At 37.6% G+C, this 21,472-nt stretch overlaps 1 protein-coding gene across 1 annotated transcript; it reads left to right on the top strand.

Annotated features, from left to right (window-relative positions):
- Positions 1-3,492: 3,492 nt before the first annotated feature.
- Positions 3,493-4,425, top strand: LOC141673716 (uncharacterized). Its single transcript, XM_074480458.1, has 2 exons — positions 3,493-3,572; positions 4,035-4,425. Exons 1-2 carry the CDS (start codon positions 3,493-3,495, stop codon positions 4,423-4,425), a joined length of 471 nt encoding a protein of 156 aa, XP_074336559.1.
- The last annotated feature ends 17,047 nt before the right edge of the window (positions 4,426-21,472 follow it).

Below are 21,472 nucleotides of genomic sequence, written 5' to 3'. Positions count from 1 at the left end.
AAAAGAGATAATTCAAGCTTTTATTAAGCAATTCATCAGTGGGATAGTGTATGAGAAAAATTCAGCATCCCTCATGAGTGCAAAAGAGTCCTTGAGAGACTATCTGAATCATTTCACTAAGGAAGCTTTGAAGGTCTCAGACCTTGATGACAAGGTAGCTATAATAGCATTGCAACAGGGAACTAGGGACGAGTTCTTCAAGATGTCATTAGCCAAGCGCCCCCCTGAAAGCTTGTTGTAGCTCCAAGATAGGGCCGGGAAGTACATCAAAGTGGAGGAGAGCATGAGGAAGACGGTAGTGAATAACGAGCCCGCTGGTGGCAAGAAGCGAAAAACTAATCTGGAATATATTGCTAATGACAAGTATCCTAGTACTGAGCAAAACAATGATCCAACCCCGAAGAAGGGAGGACCTGGACAAAAGTTCACTGAATATGCCAAGTTGAATGCCCCTGATCTTGATGAAAATTAAGAAAGATAGAGATGTTCGTTGGCCTAAGCCTCTGAAGGCTGATCCTACCAAGCTAAATAAGAGTAAATATTGCAGATTTCACAAGGATGCTGGTCATGACACCGATAAATGTAGACAATTGAAGGATGAAATAGAGTTCCTCATTCGAAAAGAAAGGTTGAGCAAGTATACTGGAGATGGAGGATATAGGAATAACCACGGAAGAAAGAATTTCGATGATCATTGGAGGGACCAAGATGATTAGGGGCGAAATCTCCAACCCAGGGACCGGTGATAAATGCAATCTTTGGAGGACCACAACCCCAAGGGCATGTGATAAATACAATTTTCGGAGGACCAACTGATGTTGGTTCATCTAAAAACTCAAGGAAAGCATATACTAGAGAAGTTATGCATATCGTTGGAGAAGCCCCAATGAGGGCTAGGACAGGAGTAACGATGGCATTTGATGATTTTGACTTGGAGGGTGTGAAATTTCCTCATGATGATCCGTTGATCATAACACCGATAATAGGGAATAGCCCGGTGAAGAGGGACCTTGTAGACAACGGTGCCTCGGTGGACATTTTTCTCCATAATACCTTTATAAGGATAGGTTACAATGATTCTCAATTAACCCCGACTGACATGCCGATATATGGATTCGCTGGAGTGGAGCACCCCGTGGAAGGGATAATTAAGTTGCCAATGACCATTGGTCAGGAACCAAGATAAGCAACACAGATCTTGGACTTTGTAGTGGTAAAGGCTGGATTAACTTACAATGTAATCATGGGAAGAACAGGAATACATGCTTTCAAGGAAGTCCCTTCTTCTTACCATTCAGTGATGAAGTTTCCCACCCGAAATGGGATTGGAGAAGAGAGAGGAGATCAAAAAATGGCTAGGAGTTGTTATATGGCCTCTCTTAGGGCTGATGGAGTTGGGGGGCAGGTTCTGCCTATTGAAGATTTGGATATCCGTGAGAATGACGAGAAAAGATGGAAGCCAACAGAAGAATTGGTTCCGATTCCTTTGGCTCCCGAGGATCCTGAGAAAGTAACTTTCATTGAAGCATTACTAGAGGAGCCCCTTAAAGGGTAGTTGGTGAAGTTTTTACAAGAGAATAGTGATGTATTTGCATGGTCAGCAGCTGATATGCCTGGCATAGACCCCGAAGCTAATCACTCACAAGCTGAACGTGAATCCGAATCAGAAGACTGTGAAACAAAAGTAAAGAAATTTTGCTCCTGAGAGGCAGGAAACTATTAAGCAAGAAGTGAAGAAGCTCTTAAAGGCCGGTTTCATTGAAGAGATACAATTTCCAGAATGGTTAGCAAACCCTGTAATGGTAAAAAAGGCTAATGGAAAGTGGAGAATGTGCGTGGACTTCACTGATTTAAATGATGCATTCCCAAAGGATAGTTTCGGGTTTCCAAGGATAGATACATTCATAGATGCAACCTCTGGTCTTGAAATGCTGAGTTTTATGGATGAATTTAGTGGATATTATCAATTTAAAATGCATAAGGATGACATCCCTAAGGTATCATTCATCACTGACTTTGGTGTTTTTTATTATCTTGTTATGGCGTTTGGTCTCAAGAATGCAGGAGCCACTTATCAAAGGTTGGTAAATAAGATTTTCAAGGACCTTATTGGCAAAATTATGGAAGTTTATATTGACGACATGTTAGTCAAGAGTTTGGTAAAGACTGATCACATAACCCATTTGAGGGAAGCTTTTTAGGTCCTGAGATATCACAAAATGATGTTAAATCCTTCAAAGTGTGCTTTCGGAGTTTGATCTGGAAAATTCTTGGGATTGATGGACTCCAAGAGGGAAATCGAGGTAAATTCTGATAAAATAAAGGCAATTTTGGACATGGAACCTCTAAAGACTGTCAAAGATGTTCAAAAGCTCATTGGAAGGGTTGCTGCATTGGGGCGGTTCATCTCCAAATATGGGGACAAGTGCTTATCATTCTTCAAATCCTTGAAAGAGGTGAAAGACTTCATATAGACTGAGGAAAGTCAGGAAGCGTTTGAGGGATTAAAGAAGTATATGGCTCAAGCCCCGTTGTTGGCCAAACCAATTTTGAATGAAGTTTTGTACTTATATTTGGACGTCTCAAAAGATGCCTTGAGCGCTGTATTAGTTAAGGGGGAACTTAAAGTCCAGAAACCCATATACTATGTTAGTAAAATTCTGCATGGAGCTGAGTTAAATTATTCAACTATTGAGAAGTTTGCATTAGCTTTGGTGATGGCCTCAAGGAAGTTGCGTCCTTACTTCCAGGCTCATAAAATTGAAGTGCTAACAAATCAGCCCTTGAGAAACATCATTCATAGTCCCAAAACTAGTGGGAGTTTGATTATATGGGCAATATAGTTGGGAGAATTCGACATCAAGTACAAGCCATAACGGAAATAAAAGCCTAGGCATTGGCTGACTTCATGGTGGAATGTACCATACCCAACCAAGAAGTCGGGGGCAGGAATATACTATACCTCAAAGTGAGGAAGGTAGTAACGGAGATAAAAAGAAGGCGTTAAATAGAGGGAATATTGGGTTCTCTATTATGATGGAGCATCAAAAACAAATTCGAGTGGATCAGGGCTTATTTTACAAAGCCCAGATGGGTTCTTGATTGAATATGCCATAAAATTAGACTTCCCAACCATAAATAATGAAGTTGGGTATGAGGCTCTAATAACTGGCCTAGGCCTAGCAGGAACATTGAGGTGAAGAACTTGAAAGTTTGTGGAGATTCGATGTTGGTCATATCCCAGGTCATGGGAGAGTTTGAGGCAAAGGATGAAACAATGGCTAGGTATGTCCGCCTAGTAAGGGCTATGATGACTTAATTCAATGAGTGCCATGTTGAGCACATTCCAAGGGAGGAAAATGCTAAGGCATATGCGTTGTCTAAGTTCACTTCCTCAGAGATAGAGAAAAGTTCAGGAAGTGTGTACTTCCACGTATTAAAAACACGGAGCATTGATGTTATGCTTGTAGCCCCTATAGGGCTGGGGAAATCATGGATAGATCCCATGTACAAACTGGTTGGATGCCAAATGATGTGGCTGAAGCACGAAAATTGGTTGTTCAAGCACTGAGGTACTCCTTGATCGATGGGATTTTGTACAAAAAATCTTATGTGGTCCCTTATTTAAGATGTCTTAGACCTGATGAGGCACGTTTGGCTCTTGAAGAAGTACACGAAGGAATCTGTGGGCAACACTTGGGGGGCAGAGCACTGGCACATAAGATACCCCGTTTAGGCTTTTATTGGCCAGAGATGATGGCCGATGCCAAAGATTATGTTAAGAGATGTGATCGATGTCAAAAACATGCTTCGGTAGTAAGGCAACCTCCGGAAATGTTGACTTCTATAAACTCCCTAATCCCTTTTGCTATGTGGGGAATGGATATTATCGGACCTTTTCCGATGGCTATTGCACAAAGGAAATTCTTGATTGTGGCTATTGATTACTTTACCGAGTGGATCGAAGCCAAGCCCTTAGCCAAGATCACAACCAAACAAGTTACACAATTCCTGTAGGAAAATATCATGTGCAGGTATGGAATTCCTCGAATCCTGGTTACTTATAATGGAACACAATTCAATAATAAAGAGTTCAGAAAGTATTGTGAAGAAAATGAAATCGACTTGAGATTCATCTCTATTGCTCATCCCGAAGCTAATGGGCAGGGAGAGGTTGCAAATCGGGTCATCCTTGATGGGTTAAAGAAGAGGATTGAAAAGTCCGATGAAATACTGCCAATACTTTGGGCATACAAAACTACATGTAGAGTCACAACTGGAGCAACGCCTTTCATGTTAGCATACGGGGCTGAAGCAGTTATACCAGTAGAAATATCACACTCGTCTCCCAGGATCCAAGCTTTCAATGCTGAGGAAAATGAGGAGGGGCAAAGATTAGCCCTTGATTTAATAGATGAAGTATGAGATGCGGCGCACGCAAAGATAGTGGAATAACAGAAAAAAGCCTCTTTCTATTACAACCTGAGGGTGAAAGAGAGATTCTTCAAGCAAGGAGATTTGGTCCTGAGAAAAGTGGAAGCTTCTGGAGTAGGGCAGAAAGGAAAGCTCGCCCCAAATTAGGAAGGGCCATATAAGGTTAAGAGTGTTCAAGGAAGAGGAACTTACAAGTTGGAGACCATGGAAGGAGAATAAATTACTCGAACTTGGCATGCTCAAAACCTGAAAGTTTACTACCTATAGTTTATACATACTATAGTGGTAACAAGGTTGAAAAGCACCTTGAAGCTTTGCTTGCTTAAGATTTCATATGCTATTTTCCATAAGACTATTATTTCAAATTCTAGTTCTACGAAGAATAATGTAAGGGATAGATCCCATGAGTTTACAATTAATAAAGTTTCCATAGACTTATCCTAGAACTGTTTGGTTCATCGCATGTATGTTTGAGTTTACTTATCTATTATGGTACAAGTACGAGCAAGTATAAGGGAAAACTACGAAAAGGCAAGCAAACTAACTCCCATAAAATAGTACAAGTACTTAGAAAAAATAGTAAAAAGTAAGCAAACAACTTAAGATAACATAAATAATCCCCGAAGGGAAATAAGTTCAGAGTACAATAAGTTAAGATAAAAACAACAAACATAAAGTCTAGAAAGACTAAAGAAAACTATTCCTCCATGTTGGAGCCATCCTTCCCCTGCTCCTTCTCAGCCTCTCCCTTCTCAGCATTAGCAGAAGGCTCAACATCTTTTGCGGGAGAAGCTGGAGGAGAGGTAGTGCTGGGATCCAGGATACGATCATCAGTCTGGGGAGAGTTGAAGAGAGCATCCAAGCTATCCTCTGTCTCTAGCTGTCCAGGACTTATAAAGTCCTTAGGATCTATTAAGCCAGGATGCTTCTTCGAAACTGCCTTCACTGCCGCATCCCATCCTTGGGTAAACTGTAGATGATAAAGACCCTCATCATGAATTTCCATGAGATTCTTAAACTTTTCAGAATCCATGTAGTCATCGATAATGGTTTCTTTATCACTCCAGAGCTTCACCAGCTCAACATGGGCCTTGGATAGCTCCTCCCCCTTGGTCTTTAGTTTCTTCTCCAAACCCTCAGTCCTCTCTTTCCACTTCTTCATCTCCCTCTCAAACTCATCTGAGTTCCCCTTCCAGGACCTAGCTTGATGAAGGGCCTCCTGGAAGTAGGTATTGCTCTGCACAAAGAAGTATGATTTAGCACAGATTTATAAAAAAAGAGAGAGAAGTTGAAATTAAAAGGTAAGACAGAAATGTTACCGTAGCTTGGGCCTGAGAACCCAGGAGCTCAATAGACTCAATATTACTCCCCGTGACAATGTCGGTGAAGTCGTGAGGAGTTATGGAATGGTATGACCAATCCTTAGCATGCTTGGTGGACCCAACCACTGTGTCACTTCTCCTAAAACCCCAGTTGGGCCTAAAGGAGTGCGCCTTAAGTGGAGGATCCACATTATTCCCCAGCTCCACTACTAGAGTATGAGGCCTAAGGAAAGAAGGAGCATCAGACTTGCTCCTGGGGTCCTTGTTGAGCTTGGCCCTCTTTTGTCGGCCAGATTCCCCCTCCTTAGGCCTATTGATGTTATTGATGGCCACGCAAGATGAAATGAAAAAGAAAGAAAAACATTAAAATATGGAAATGATTGAGTTTCAATAGAGAGAATGAAAAGAAAAAACAGGTTAAGATTACCCTTATCACTGGCCTGAGAAAGGCCCACTTTCTTCAAAGAGAACTCCTCTAAAAGAGTCCATGTATCTGTTTTGCCATCATCCGAAATGAGGTCTTGATAAGAAACCTCCTCCTCATCGGTCAGCCTAATACTAGCAGGGCTGCCATCTACTACCTTGAAAAAGGGCCTACGAAAAAGGGTAGCCCAGTCGCCTCCAGCCCATGTTAGCCTAAAAAACTCATCTCTCTATTTTGGGTTATTCTCGACAATGGAGTTACCATCAAAAATATGGGGGATTTTGGGCCTTTGACGTAATAAAACTGTGACGCCCTCAATCATGGGGTTAGGAAATGAGGACCCACACACCATTAATTTATAATTAAATAAGCATAAACCCCGATTAACAACTAACAGGATCAAACAGGATAAAGTTTGAGACAAGATTACAACTACCAACCACAAAATATAATTTACAACCCAAAATAAAACCAAGTTTACATAATCGATCCCGACTTGGAACTGACAGATAACCCATTGTATCTTAACAACTTTCCGACTAAGCGCTTTCTCACACATAACCTGTACTACCTGCTCTGGCATCTTGAAGCCCTCAACACGGTAGGGACCACCAGGTACGCTCTTATGAGCAGTGCGCCTAAGTCTGACCATCTTTTTGCTTAACTGTCATGGTTAGATCAAAGCAAAAACATATGAGTATAAAACTCAATAAGTAACTATATAACAGTTCTATGATACAAAATCCACAATATATCATTTTTGTTTTCAGGGCATTCTACTTTAACATCTCTAAGTGGCAGATTTCAGTTTTTGGGCTATGAGAGGGTTATGAAGAAAGGCTTTGGGCTTTCAAGAAATAAAACTCAAGATAGGGTGAAAGCTGACATTCATCACAATTCATTAACAGGATCTCAAATGATCTTTCAAATGGAAAGCGAGAATCTATTCATCATTGGGAATCAATTATATTATTGATAATATTATCAGAATCAAAATCAGGGTTCACAAGCTGTATGCTAATCAATATCACAATCAACGCTTTTCAAAACATTATACGCCATTTCATTTTCAAAGAATCAATTACTGAATAAGGAATTCAATTCCTCGTTAAATAGTTATGGAACCCTTGATTGGACTACTTTAATTTTCAATTCATAATAATACGGGTGATCAGCCTGTACCGACCTCCATCTGGTCTTTAAGGTACCTATGGCATAATTTCAGCCTTAAATCGGACTAGCCCTTCTAGCCTCTTATATGACTAGACTAGTCCCACTAGTCTCTTACGTCTCAAATCCAATCTATCAGGAATTCGTTCGGAAAACCTTGTGTTGGAAAAGGAAGGTTTTACTAAATTCATTTTATCATTACCAAGAATATGAAATCATTCAAACTCTTTGAACTCGAAACTCATTCTTAAGTTCAATTTCAAGAATTCAAATAAAGTGAATAAATCAAAGGTAAACAAAGTTCAATGCTAACGATCTTGATCAAATGATCACAAGGTATACAAGTTAGGGAATCAAAACAGTTTCAAGGATCATCTTGGAATAAGGTAAACAAAGGAATGAAGGATCATTACGCAAGCGGTTCATAAAGGTTCTTATAGGGTTTACAGGAATTCAAGGTATTAAAAGGTGATCAGGATAAGAAAAGGTTACCAAAAGGTTTGAACAATAATCTTATCAATAACAAGTTCACAAGGACAATGACAGGGCATCTTAAGAATCAATAATAGGGGTACAACACTATGAAATTTCAATACTCTAACATGGCATGAACAATATCCTCTCTATAACAATTTACACAAATAAGTAGAGTTACTTGCCCTAATTCATTTTCCTGTTTCACAGAGGTTGAACTACTGCCACCTAGTATACTTTTCCCATTCCTAACCGGAATGCCTGCACGCTCCGAATCTATAATTCAACAATTAAACCCTAATTAGATTCTCACTCGACGTTCCCAGAACGTTTAACAATTCCCTTTATCGCAATATCCTATGAGTATACATACTCAATCATAAATATAAGCACGTTTATACCAAAACCCGTATAATTTAACCAAATAGACTTCGGATCACGCATTACGATGCAAATACGGCATATAGCATTAAACCCTTGTATTTCAAACTCTATACTTGAGTTGTCATATCAAATATATAATCTCATATCAACACGGCTCAACCCCTCCCCCCCTTTTACATCACTTAATTCGAACGAAAACAAATAAATAAACCACATAATTCTTAGAAATCTCACATACATTCACTTGGTAAGATATTGGATTCAAATCAATTAATTTTACAACCATAATCCATTCAGCTTTATCACAAAACACAAACAAGAAATCTAACAATTCTTTTAGATTCTAATCTTGTCAATTACAACCTCATATCTTAACATGCAATCATTATTTCATCCAAATCTAACTCCAATTCATCATTATAATTCATGGAAACACGTAAGCAACACTTTAAGCACATAATTCATCTTAATTTTCTATAAATTCTATTTATACCATTTGAATTTCCCAAGAAACATCACATGCAACACCGCAAATTGACATGCAAGTATAGGGATCATTTATAATCTTTAGTTCAAGCCAAACATCCTTTAAAACCTTTTTCAAAGAAAACCGAAGCAAGTTTAAGTCCTCAAACCAAAATCCTTTATAAACTTGAATCAAAATAAAAAATCCCTTTTTAAAAAGTGAAAATTCGAACTAAAAACCGTTTTAATCAAGACCAAAGATTCTTTGATACTTAAACCTCAATTACCTTAAGTAAACACCTAATCCTCCCCTTTTTATTTACAAAAATTCGAACCCACACTAACACAAAACCAACCAATTCACTTGTAACCATTTAATTGCTACCATTCATACTATCATACATCAAAAAACATTTTTCCCACACAAGTTTTAAGAAAATTCGAACCTATCAAATGTTCAAGACCAAAAGAAACTTAGAACATTAACATGCAATGACTTTTAGTAACATGCATATAGATTCCTATGACATGCATCCCATTTCATTCAACTAAACACCAAAATCACCTAGTAATAAACCTTATATCCCATCTTCCAAGCACAAAACTTCATTTAGCAATAAAACTTCTAGAATCCATCAAATATAAAACATGCAAGTTATATCTTAACAAGAATACATTATAGCACTAATAATATCACACTTCTAAAATCCCACCGCTCTCTTTTGATCACGACCGGTGGTGGTCGAACTCGAGAATGCCCAAACACGGGTCTCCTCTTTGAGTTTTGGGACCTTAGAATCACAAAATACACTTGTTTATATTCCCCCATGATCACATACCAAGATATTGCACTTTCTTGAATATGACCAAAGAGATGAAGCTACGAAAAGTTGCTTAAAAACTTACATACAAAGTGTAAATGAATAGAGGGCTCAAAATAATGATTATTGATGGGTAGATCTTTGAATTTGAGCTATGTTTTGAGGTTGCATGTAAGAGAGAGAAGAGAGATGGAGTGAACCAAGAGAGAGAGGGAGAGAAAGAGAGAGAGAGTTCGGGAGTGAGGGAGGAAAAAAGAGAGAGAGAGAGAGAGAGAGAGAGAGAGAGAGAAGTCAGGAAAGAAGAGAAGAAAACGAGAAGGGTGGGTGGTTTATATAATGGTGTGGCAAGGGTAGTATGGTAATTATGCCATAATTTAATTTTCACTTCTCATTTCTTTTATTCTCAATCCCAAAAACGAATTTGAATATTATAAAGCTCTCTTAGAAAAGATGAAAATGGAAGTAATATCAATTTTAAAATATAGGATTCGAAATTAGCTTTCCAACCATTTTTTTAAAAATAATTTTTGAGCGTACGGTTTATTTTCTATGGATTTAACAAGATGACGCTCAAAATAGAAATAATACTCATTTAAATCATTTTAAAATACACCGATCATGAAATAAATCCCTCTATCATTTTTAGAAAGTCTCTAGGACAATTTTGAAGACATCATAACAAATTTCACGCCTTAACCACATTCGGATAATTTTATATAAATGCATAAAGGTTCAAAAAACCTCATTTAAATCAAATAAATCCCTTAAATCACTTTTTAAAATCAACAGATCACGTAATCATGCATACAAATAAGCAAATACACACTCACACATCACAACTCATATCTGATCACAAAATTTCCCTTTTTATTATTAATCCCCATTTCGCGTATCAGGTCACGTTCTGCCTGACGGCCCGACGCTAAGCGTTCCAATTATGCTTCACAACGAATTCTTTATACCAACTGACACGTCACTAGAATATGATACTTACTTAATCATTCCGTTTCACATAAAAACATATAGTTCATATTTAAATACTTTAATCCCTTTATTAAATCACATAAATTATAATTACACCACAAAATCATACTGTATTCTCTTAATGACGTCACGAAATTCCCAGTCATTACAATCTACCCCCTTGAAAGGATTCTATCCCCAGAATCTAGTCTAAGCAAATAGATGGGGATACTTTTCTTGTATTTCACTTTCTAATTCCCAAATTGACTCTTCCACTAATGGATTTCTCCACAATACTCTAACTAGAGGTATAACTTTATTTCTAAGTGTCCTCTCTTTCCGATCTAAGATTCGAACTGTTTGTTCCACATAAGACAAATCTGGTTATATTTCCACTGGTTCCAGTTTGATCACATGGCTTGTATCAGCATTATATTTCCTTAGAAGAGATATGTGAAACACATTGTGAAGATGTTGCATCTGCAGAGGTAGCACTAATTCATAAGCCACCTTTCCAACTTGTCGTAGTACTTCGAATGGTCCAATATACATAGGACTCGACTTTCCTTTCTTTCCGAATCTGGATAGACCTTTCCAGGGAGATATTTTTAACAATACTTTGTCTCCAGGTTCGAATTGTATATCTTTTCGTTCTCAATTTGCGTACTTCATTTATCGGTCTTGAGAAGTAATTAATCTTTTTCGAATCATTTCCACCTTCTCTTTCGTTTGTTGAACTAGCTCTGGGCCAATTATTTTGCGCTCACCAACTTTATCCCAATATGTAGGGGATCTACATTTTCTTCCATACAACGCTTCATAAAGCGGCATGCCAATACTCGCGTGATAGTTGTTGTTGTAGGAAAACTTAATCAATGGCAGATGTTCATCCCAATTTCCGTTGAAATCTATTACACAGGTTCGCAACATATACTCGATCGTCTGAATTGTCCTTTCACTTTGTCCGTCAATTTTTGGATGATATGCCGTACTCATCTTGAGCTTAGTTCCCAAATGATCATGAAATTGTCGCCAAAATCTTGAGTTAAACCTCGAGTATCTATCAGACACGATAGATACTGGAACTCCGTGACGCATCACAATCTCGTTCAATTATAATTTGACCAACTTTTCTAACGAAAATCTTTCATTTATCGGCAAGAAATATGCTGATTTCGTCAATCGATCGATTACTACCCAAATTGCATCATTATTAGACTGGGTCTTTGGCAATCCTACCATGAAATCCATCGCGATATGTTCCTATTTCCATTCTGGTATGTCCAGTGGTTGAAGCAATCCACTTGGTCTCTGATGTTCTGCTTTTACTCTTTGACACGTATAACACTTACTTATCCATTTCGTGGTTCCTATTTTCATGTTTGGCCACCAATAACTCTCTTTTAAATCCTTTTACATTTTTGTACTTCCAGGGTGAATTGAAAATCTCGAGTTATGCGCTTTATGCAAAATCTCGTGCTTTAGGTCCACAATGTTAGGTATCCAAATACGTGAGTTAACACGATATATTCCTCTTTCATCCTTTTGAGCTTTGATTTCCTCTCCTGACAACTTATCTTTCTCGCGGTTCATCACTTGCTCTTGATAGCATCGAATCTTTTCCAAAATTTCAGGTTAAAATGACATAGCATACATTGCTTCACCTCCAAATTCTGGAGTATGTACCTCTATTTCCATCCTTTCAAAATCCTTGATCAATTCCTTTAACGAAGTTAACATATTCAATCTTTCCTTGCGACTTAAAGCATCTGCTACCACATTCGCCTTTCCAAGATGATAATTTATTGCACAGTCATAATCTTTGATCAATTTTAACCATGTTCTTTGTCCCATATTCAACTCCTTCTGAGTGAAATATACTTTAAACTCTTATAATCTGTATAGATCTCGCACTTTTCCCCGTACAAATAATGCCTCCAAATTTTAAGGGCAAACATAATTGCTGCCAATTCCAAATCAGGCGTGGGATACTTCTGTTCATGCGGCTTTAGTTGCCTTGACGCATATGCTATTACTTTCCCTTGTTGCATTAATACACATCCAAGTCCTTTATATGAAGCAGCGCTAAAGATCACAAACCCTCCTTTCTCATCGGGTAACACTAACACTGCAACGATTACTAATCTCTTCTTCAATTCTTGAAAACTTTCCTCGCACTTATCCGTCCACACAAACTTCTCATTCTTCCTTGTTAACTTAGTCAATAGAACAGCAATCTTAGAGAAATCTAGCACAAACCTTCTATAGTATCCTACTAATCCCAGAAAACTTCTGACCTCCGTAGGAGTGTTGGGTCTTTCCAAATTCATCACAACTTCTATCTTAGCTGGGTCTATATTAATTCTACTAATTCACCCGCCATTACTTCATCAAGACCCTCAACAACTTGAATTAGTGAGTGTTCTAAAGGCGTGAGCGAGACAATTCCTTCTCTATTGACTACATGCCCAAGAAATTGTACTTCCTTTAACCAAAACTCACACTTTGAAAACTTGGCATATAACTTTTCCTTTCTTAATATTTTTAAGGAAATCCTCAAATACTCTATATGGTCCTCCTCCGTCTTGGAATATATCAATATATCATCGATAAACACTATAACGAACTTATTCAAATATTGCTTGAACACTTTGTTCATAAGATTCATAAATGCGGCTGACGCGTTCGTCAAACCAAACGCCATTACCAAAAACTCGTAGTGTCCATATCTCGTTCAAAACACTGTCTTGGGTATATCCTCTGCTTTAATCCTTAGCTGATGATACCCAGACCTCAAATCAATCTTAGAGAAACACGAAGCTCCTTTTAACAGATCAAACAAGTTATCGATTCGCGGTAGAGGGTACTTATTCTTAATCGTCAACTTATTCAATTCACGATAATCAATGCACAACCTCATACTTCCATCTTTCTTCTTTAAAAATAACATCGGTGCACCCCACGGGGATACTCTCAGGCGTATCACTCATTTATTCAATAATTCTTGCAACTACGTTGCTAATTCCTTCATCTCGACTGGCGCCATACGATAGGGAGCTTTCGATACTGGTTCCGTTCCAGGAGCCAAATCAATTGTAAACTCAATCTCTTTATCTGGAGGTAGTCCATGTAATTCATCTGGAAACACATCAGGAAAATCTCTTACTATCGGAATATCGTCAATCCTTACGGATTCTTTCCTTACGTCCTGGACATGAGCCAAATATTCTTCGCATCCTTGACGTAATAATCTCCTCGCCTGAATAGCCGTTATGAATTTCTTCTTTTGTCTTTTTCCCTTGAATATCACTTTGATACCATCCTTGGTCTTTAACTTCACCTTCTTGCTTTTACACTCTATTTGTGCCTCGTGATTTGACAACCAATCCATTCCTAATATAACATCAAATTCTCCTAACTTAAAAGGGATTAAGTAAGCAGAAAAGTGCCGACCTTCTATAACCACATCACAAATAGGACAACCCTTATTAACAGTGACTTTCTCTTGATTTGCTACCTCTATGATCAAGTTGGGTTCAAGAGGGTACGCAACACAATTTAGTTTATCAAGAATACTTTCAGAAATAAAAAATCTAGTTGCTCCAGAATCCCTTAACACTTTTACTTCTACTGAGTTTATAATGAGCATACCTACCACCACATCCACATCTTACACCGCATCTTTCATTGTCATCTTAAAGGTTCTAGCTCTGGGTTGAGCTGGTGGTGCTGGGAGAGGCGGCGGTCCAGCAATCCTAAGAACATTTGCCTTTTGAACAGGCTCCTTGCAGTTTATAGCCATATGGCCCACTTTTCCATACTTGAAACAGGTTAATTCAGGCTTCCTTGCTCCATTCGGGCACTCCGAAGAGTAATGCCCCTTCTGGTTACACTTAAAACAGGTTACATCCAACTTGTTACACCTTCCCGGGTGTCTCTTCCCATAAACTTTGCACTCTTGAATCTGAGGTCTATTATCCTTTCCTGGTTGGCCTCCCTTCTGAAAATGGTTCTTCTGAGTTCCGTTACCGGGTTTGAACTTCTGAAACTTTTGATTTTGACCTCTTCCATTCTTTCCAAACTTCCCTCTGAACTTTGAACTTCCTTGTTCTTGTTCCGAGCTCTCAAACTTCCTTTTCTTACCTTTATTTTCTATTTTTGTAGCTTCACGCTCTCTTTCCACTATCATTGCCTTTTACACTAGGGTGGCATAGCTCTTGATCTCCAACAATGCCACTTGACTTCAAATCCATGGCCTAAGTCCCTGTTGGAACCTTTCGGCCTTCTTCGCCTCCGTATTCACATACTCAAGTACAAATCTAGACAACTCTGAAAATTTCACTTCATATTCTGCTACCGACATATCCTCTTGTCTAAGGTCCAAAAACTTCATCTCCAACTGATCTTGCATATAACTCGGCATATACTTCTCCAAAAACATTTCAGTAAATTTCTTCCATGACAAATCTTTTCCTTCAAGTAAAGCCTTAGAAGATTCCCACCAAAAACTCGCCTCGTCTTTAAGGTAATAACTCGCATACTGAGCTTTCTTTTCATCCTTAACTTCTGCTAACTCAAACGCTTTCTCCATTTCTCTTAACCACGACTGAGCTTTTATCGGGTCGGGTAAACCTAGGAACTCTGGGGGATGAACAGATTGAAAGTGTTAAAAGTTTCCAACTTCAGGGGCTATGGGTCGCTGCAAAAGCTGAGCAAGTCGGCTTATCATAGTGGTTTCTTGATTCATTTCTGGGTCTTGGGTTTGGATTTCTTCTTCTTGGTGATCTGGTGAGTTGGCCATTTTTTACAAACCTGATTGAGCAATTATTTAGCAATACGATAGCATGGCATTGATATATGTATAACAACATTTTACTATAAAATCACTTTTGCGGCTTTTAAGCTTTACCCAATTTTGCACATGCAATCCTATTACTACATAATCCTCATATCAGTTTCATTTTCTCATGGCACAGGGTAAAATTCTCGCGAAAAGATTAAACGCGGTTGTATAAAAACATGGTATGCAAAACAGTTATAAAGATTCTCAAGGTTCACAATAAGATAATGGATTTAACAAGCCAAAGGTTTATAAATAAAGGTTGATTACAACAAGTTCTTGAGAATAAGATACAGTAATATAAGAGGGTTAAACAGAGGAGAAAATGGAAAACATCCCCCTATCTACCCCTAACTTCTAACAACTACTACTACAAAGTTCTGAGATACAATTCAACATAACAAATGAAAAAGGGATCCCGGCATCTAACCAAGTATCCCAAAGCCTACCGGCGCTAAAAAACAACAACTACGGGCTTCACCAAAAGTCCCGCCTAACTAATACTATCATCTAATCATCCAAAATCTCTCTCAACACAATCAAAATCCAGCAAATGATCTTATGCAGCCTCCGGGCCTCAGCATCAGCATCACTAGTGGATGGTCCCTCATCCAATCTCCTCCGGGCAAACTGCTCCACCAACTGAATCCTAGCTCTCCACTCCTCTATCACCACTGAGGAATTCTGGCTAGACTCTCGAGCTAGCCTATCCACCAAAGCTCCCAACTCAGGAATACGGGAGTAAACAAAGTCTCGATCCTAGGCTAACTTGCCACCAACACTAACGGTCTGGCTCAGGGGCTAGGATCTCTGACTCTGGCCTTAAGGGCAATATCTGTATAGGAATCTCACTACTCTCAGATGGATCCTCCTCGGGATCTGAACTAACATACACAGGCTCCTCTAAAGAGGGTGGAATGGGGTCCACTGGGGTACCGGTCAAACTAATCTTTGAATCGGAATCACTACCACTATCGGGGTCCTGAGAGAAAACACAAAACAACAACCCAGAAACAACATTAGGGTTAAATAAAACTTTCAACTAACTCATACCCTAGCTTTAGTTGCCACTTTAGCTTATACACACTTTCTTTAGACTATACCTAATAGTTTAACTCAACTCTATATGAGTCGAACACCCTCGCGATATAAATATACATACCCAAAATACCCCTTTTATCCTAACTTGTCTCAGGGACTAGATCCTGTAGCTCTGATACCAACTTGTGACGCCCTTAATCTCGGGGTTAGGAAATATGGACCCACACACCTTTAATCTATAATTAAGTAAGCATAAACCCCTTTTAACAGCTAACAGGATCAAACAGGATAAAGTTTGAGACAAGATTACAACTACCCACCATAAAATATAATTTACAACCCAAAATAAAACCAAGTTTACATAATCGATCCCGACTTGGAACCGACAGATAACCTATTATATATTAACAACTTTCCGACTAAGCGCTTACTCACACATAACCTGTACTACCTGCTCTAGCATCTGGAAGCCCTCAAAAAGGTAGGGACCACCATGTACGCTCTTACGAGCAGTGAACCTAAGTCTGGCCATCCTCTTGCTTAACTGCCATGGTTAGATCAAAGCAAAAACATATGAGTATAAAACTTAGCAAGTAACTATATAACTATTCTACGATACAAAATCCACAATATATAATTTTTGTTTTCAGCGCATTCTACTGTAACTTCTCTAGGTGGCAGATTTCTGTCTTTGGGCTATGAAAGGGTTATGAAGAAAGGCCTTGGGCTTTCAAGAAACAAGATTCAAGATAGGGTGAAAGCCGACATTCATCACAATTCATTAACTAATCAATATCACAATCAACGCTTTTCAAAACATTATAAGCCATTTCATTTTCAAAGAATCAATAACTGAATAAGGAATTTAATTTCTCTTCAAATAGTTATGGAACCCTTGATTGGACTACTTTAACTTTCAATTCATAATAATACGGGTGATCATCCCGTACCGACCTCCATCTGGTCTTTAAGGTACCTATGGCATAATTTTAGCCTTAAATCGTACTAGGCCCACTAACCTCTTATATGACTGGACTAGTCCCACTAGTCTCTTACATCTCAAATCCAATCCATCAGGAATTCGTTTGGAAAACCTTGTGTTGGAAAAGGAAGGTTTTACTTAATTCATTTTATCATTACCAAGATTATGAAATCATTCATACTCTTTCAAGCCGAAACTCATTCTTAAGTTCAATTTCAAGAATTCAAAGAAAGTGAATAAATCAAAGGTAAACAAAGTTCAATGCTAAGGATCTTAATCAAATGATCACAAGGTATACAAATTAGGGAATCAACACAGTTTCAAGGATCATCATGGAATAAGGTAAAAAAGGAATGAAGGATCATTACGCAAGGGGTTCATAAAGGTTATTGTAGGGTTTATAGGAATTCAAGGTATTAACAGGTGATCAGGATAAGAAAAGGTTACCAAAAGGTTTTAACAATAATCTAATCAATAACAAGTTCACAAGGACAATGACAGGGCATCTCAAGAATCAATAATAGGGGTAAATCACTATAAAAGTTTAATACTCTAACATGGCATGAACAATATCCTCTCTATAATAATTTACACAAGTAAGTAGAGTTACTTGCCTGAATTCGCTTTCCTATTTCACAGAGGTTGAACTACTGCCACCTAGTATACCTTTCCCTTTCCTAGCCCGAATGCCTTTACGTTCCGAATCTACAATTCAACAATTAAACCCTAATTATATTCTCACTCGACGTTCCCAGAACCCTTAACAATTACCTTAATCACAATATCCTAGGAGTATACATACTCAATCATAAATATAAGCTCGTTTATTCGAAAACCCGTACACTTTAACCAAATAGACTTCGGATCACGCATTGCGATGCAAATACGTCATATAGCATTAAACCCTTGTATTTCAAACTCTATACTTGAGTTGTCATATCAAATATATAATCTCATATCAAGACGACTCAAACCCCCCTTTTACATCAATTAATTCAAGCCAAAACAAACAAATAAACCACATAATTCTTAGAAATCTCACATGCATTCACTTGGTAAGATATTGGATTCAAATCAATTACTTCTACAACCATAATCCATTCGGCTTTATCACAAAACACAAACAAGAAATCCAACGATTCTTTTAGATTCTAATCTTGTCAATTACAACCTCATATATTAACATGCAATCATTATTTCATCCAAATCTAACTCCAATTCATCAATATTATACATGGAAACACATAAGCAACACTTTAAGCACATAATTCATCTTAATTTTCTATAAATTCGATTTATACCATTTGAATTTCCAAAGAAACATCACATGCAACACCACAAATTGATATGCAAGTATAGGGATCATTTATAATCTTTAGTTCAAGCCAAAATTCATCCTTTAAAACCTTTTTCAAAGAAAACCGAAGCAAGTTTAAGTCCTCAAACCAAAATCCTTTATAAACTTGAATCAAAATCAAAAACCCCTTTTTAAAAAGTGAAAATTCGAACTAAAAACCCTTTTAATCAAGACCAAAGATTCTTTGATACTTAAACCTCAATTATCTTAAGCAAACAACTACTCCTCCCATTTTTATTTACAAAAATTCGAACCCACACTAACACAAAACCAACCAAATCACTTGTAACCATTTAATTATTACCATTCATACTATCACACATCAAAAATCATTTTTCTCACACAAGTTTTAAGAAAATTCGAACCTATCAAATGTTCAAGACCAAAAGAAACTTAGAATATTAACATGCAATGACTTTTAGTGACATACATATAGATTCCTATGACATGCATCCTATTTCATTCAACTAAACACCAAAATCACCTAGTAATAAACCTTATATCCCATCTTCCAAGCACAAAACTTCATTTACCAATAAAACTAAAAGAATCCATCAAATATAAAACATTCAAGTTATATCTTAACAAGAATACATTATAGCACTAAGAATATCACACTTCTGAAATCCCACCGGCTCTCCTTTGATCATGGTCGGTAGTGGTCGAACTCGAGAGTGCCCAAACACGGGTCTCATCTTTGAGTTTTGGGACCTTAGAATCACAAAACACACTTGTTTCTATTACCTCATGATCAAATACCAAGAAATTGCACTTTCTTGAATATGACCAAAGAGATGAAGCTTCGAAAAGTTGCTTAGAAACTTAAAAGCAAAGTGTAAATGAATAGAGGGTTGAAAGTAATGATTATTGATGGATAGACCTTTGAATTTGAGTTATTTTTTGAGGTTGCATGTAAGAGAGAGAAGAGAAGTGAGGAAAGAAGAGAAGAAAAATAGAAGGGTGGGTGGTTTATATAATGGTGTGGCAAGGGTAGTATGGTAATTATGCCATAATTTGATTTTCACTTCTCATTTCTTTTATTCTCAATCCCAAAAACGAATTTGAATATTATAAGCTCTCTCAGAAAAGATGAAAATGGAAGTAATATAAATTTTAAAATATAGGATTCGAAATTAGCTTTCCAACCATATTTTTGAATAATGTTTGAGCGTACGGTATATTTTCTATGGATTTTACAAGATTGCGCTCAAAATAGAAATAAAACTCACTTAAATAATTTTAAAATACACCGATCATGAAATAAATCCATCTATCATTTTTAGAATGTCTCTAGGACTATTTTGAAGGCATCATAACAAATTTCACGCCTTAACCATATTCGGATAATTTTATATAAATGCATAAAGGTTCAATAAACCTCATTTAAATCAAATAAATCCCTTATATCACTTTTTAAAATCAACAGATCACGTAATCATGCATATAAACAAGAAAACACATACTCATACATCACAACTCATATCTGATCATAAAATTTCCCTTTTTATTATTACTCCCCTTTTCGCGTATCGGGTCACGTTCTGCCTGACGGCCCGATGGCCCGACGCTAAGTGTTTCAATTACGCTTCACAATAAATTCTTTATACCAACTGACACGTCACTAGAACATGATACTTACTTAATCATTCCATTTCACATAACAATACATAGTTCACATTTAAACACTTTAATCCCTTTATTAAATCACATAAATTATAATTACACCATAAAATCATGCTTTATTCTCTTAATGACGTCGCGAAATTTCCAGTCGTTACAAAAACCTTGCCCGGTTGAGTTAAAGCACTGTTATAGAACTGAATTTTTTTCTAAAAACGGCAACTGAAAGAGGGAATTTATTTCTAAGACACAAAACCATAAAGTAAATAATATTCCTCCACGCATTAGGAGGGAGCTGACATGGGTTTATTTGCACATCTGCAAGCAAACGTGGGATGAATTCGTGGAAGGGGAACCTAAGACCCGCGGTTAAAGCTCCTCAATAAATAAAGATTGTATCCCCCTCCCAATTACAGGTCCTATCCCCAGGGGCGGCCGGAGTAATTCTGAGGTTAGGGGGAGTTTGTACATGGTGTTAAAGCTTGTATCCTACCGTCTAGCTCATGAAAGGTGTTACCATGGTTGTAAGAATCTAAGTCAGACAAAGATGGGTATTCATCCCCTTTAGTGTTAATCATGTCTATAAGAGAAGTATAAGTAGAACGTATTTGAATGGAGGTACCTCTTTTTGAAGAATTCATCTTGGCCAGCCTAGCAAGGTCACGATCCGCCATTGATATTCCTGGGAAGAAGGCTTGAAAGCCAGGAAAAGGTTGAAGACGGTGGAGCTACGGTGGCAAATAACGCTGAAAATCGCCTTTCTGAGAGGAGAACTAGAGAGATTTTGAGAGAATTTGAGAAGTGAGAAGTGAAATGAGAATTACCACTTATCACCTCACTTATATAGCCGAAAATTCAGGAATATGAATCGACTAAATCCCATAGAGGCAAGGCCCAATCTAAGAAAGCCCACTAAAAAGGAAACTTCAGGGACATTCTAGAAATAGAAAAGGAAACTGAAATGTCAAAAATTGACCAGAATTTTATTAATATAATCGACCAGAGTCCTAATCGATGGAGAATGAAACCCTGATCGAATTTTCATTCGATTAAAGGGGTAAAAAATCACTTTAGTCGATCAGAGTCTTGATCGGAAAAAAAAATTCTGATCAAATTTTCATTCGATTAGAGGGGTGAAAAATCACTTAGTTCAATTGATTAAAGGGATTGAAATT

The sequence above is a fragment of the Apium graveolens genome, chromosome 7, assembly GCF_009905375.1.
Source record: "Apium graveolens cultivar Ventura chromosome 7, ASM990537v1, whole genome shotgun sequence".
NCBI lineage: Eukaryota > Viridiplantae > Streptophyta > Magnoliopsida > Apiales > Apiaceae > Apium > Apium graveolens.
Note: the sequence above shows the minus strand (reverse complement) of the source record. Positions and strands in the feature narration are given on the sequence as shown.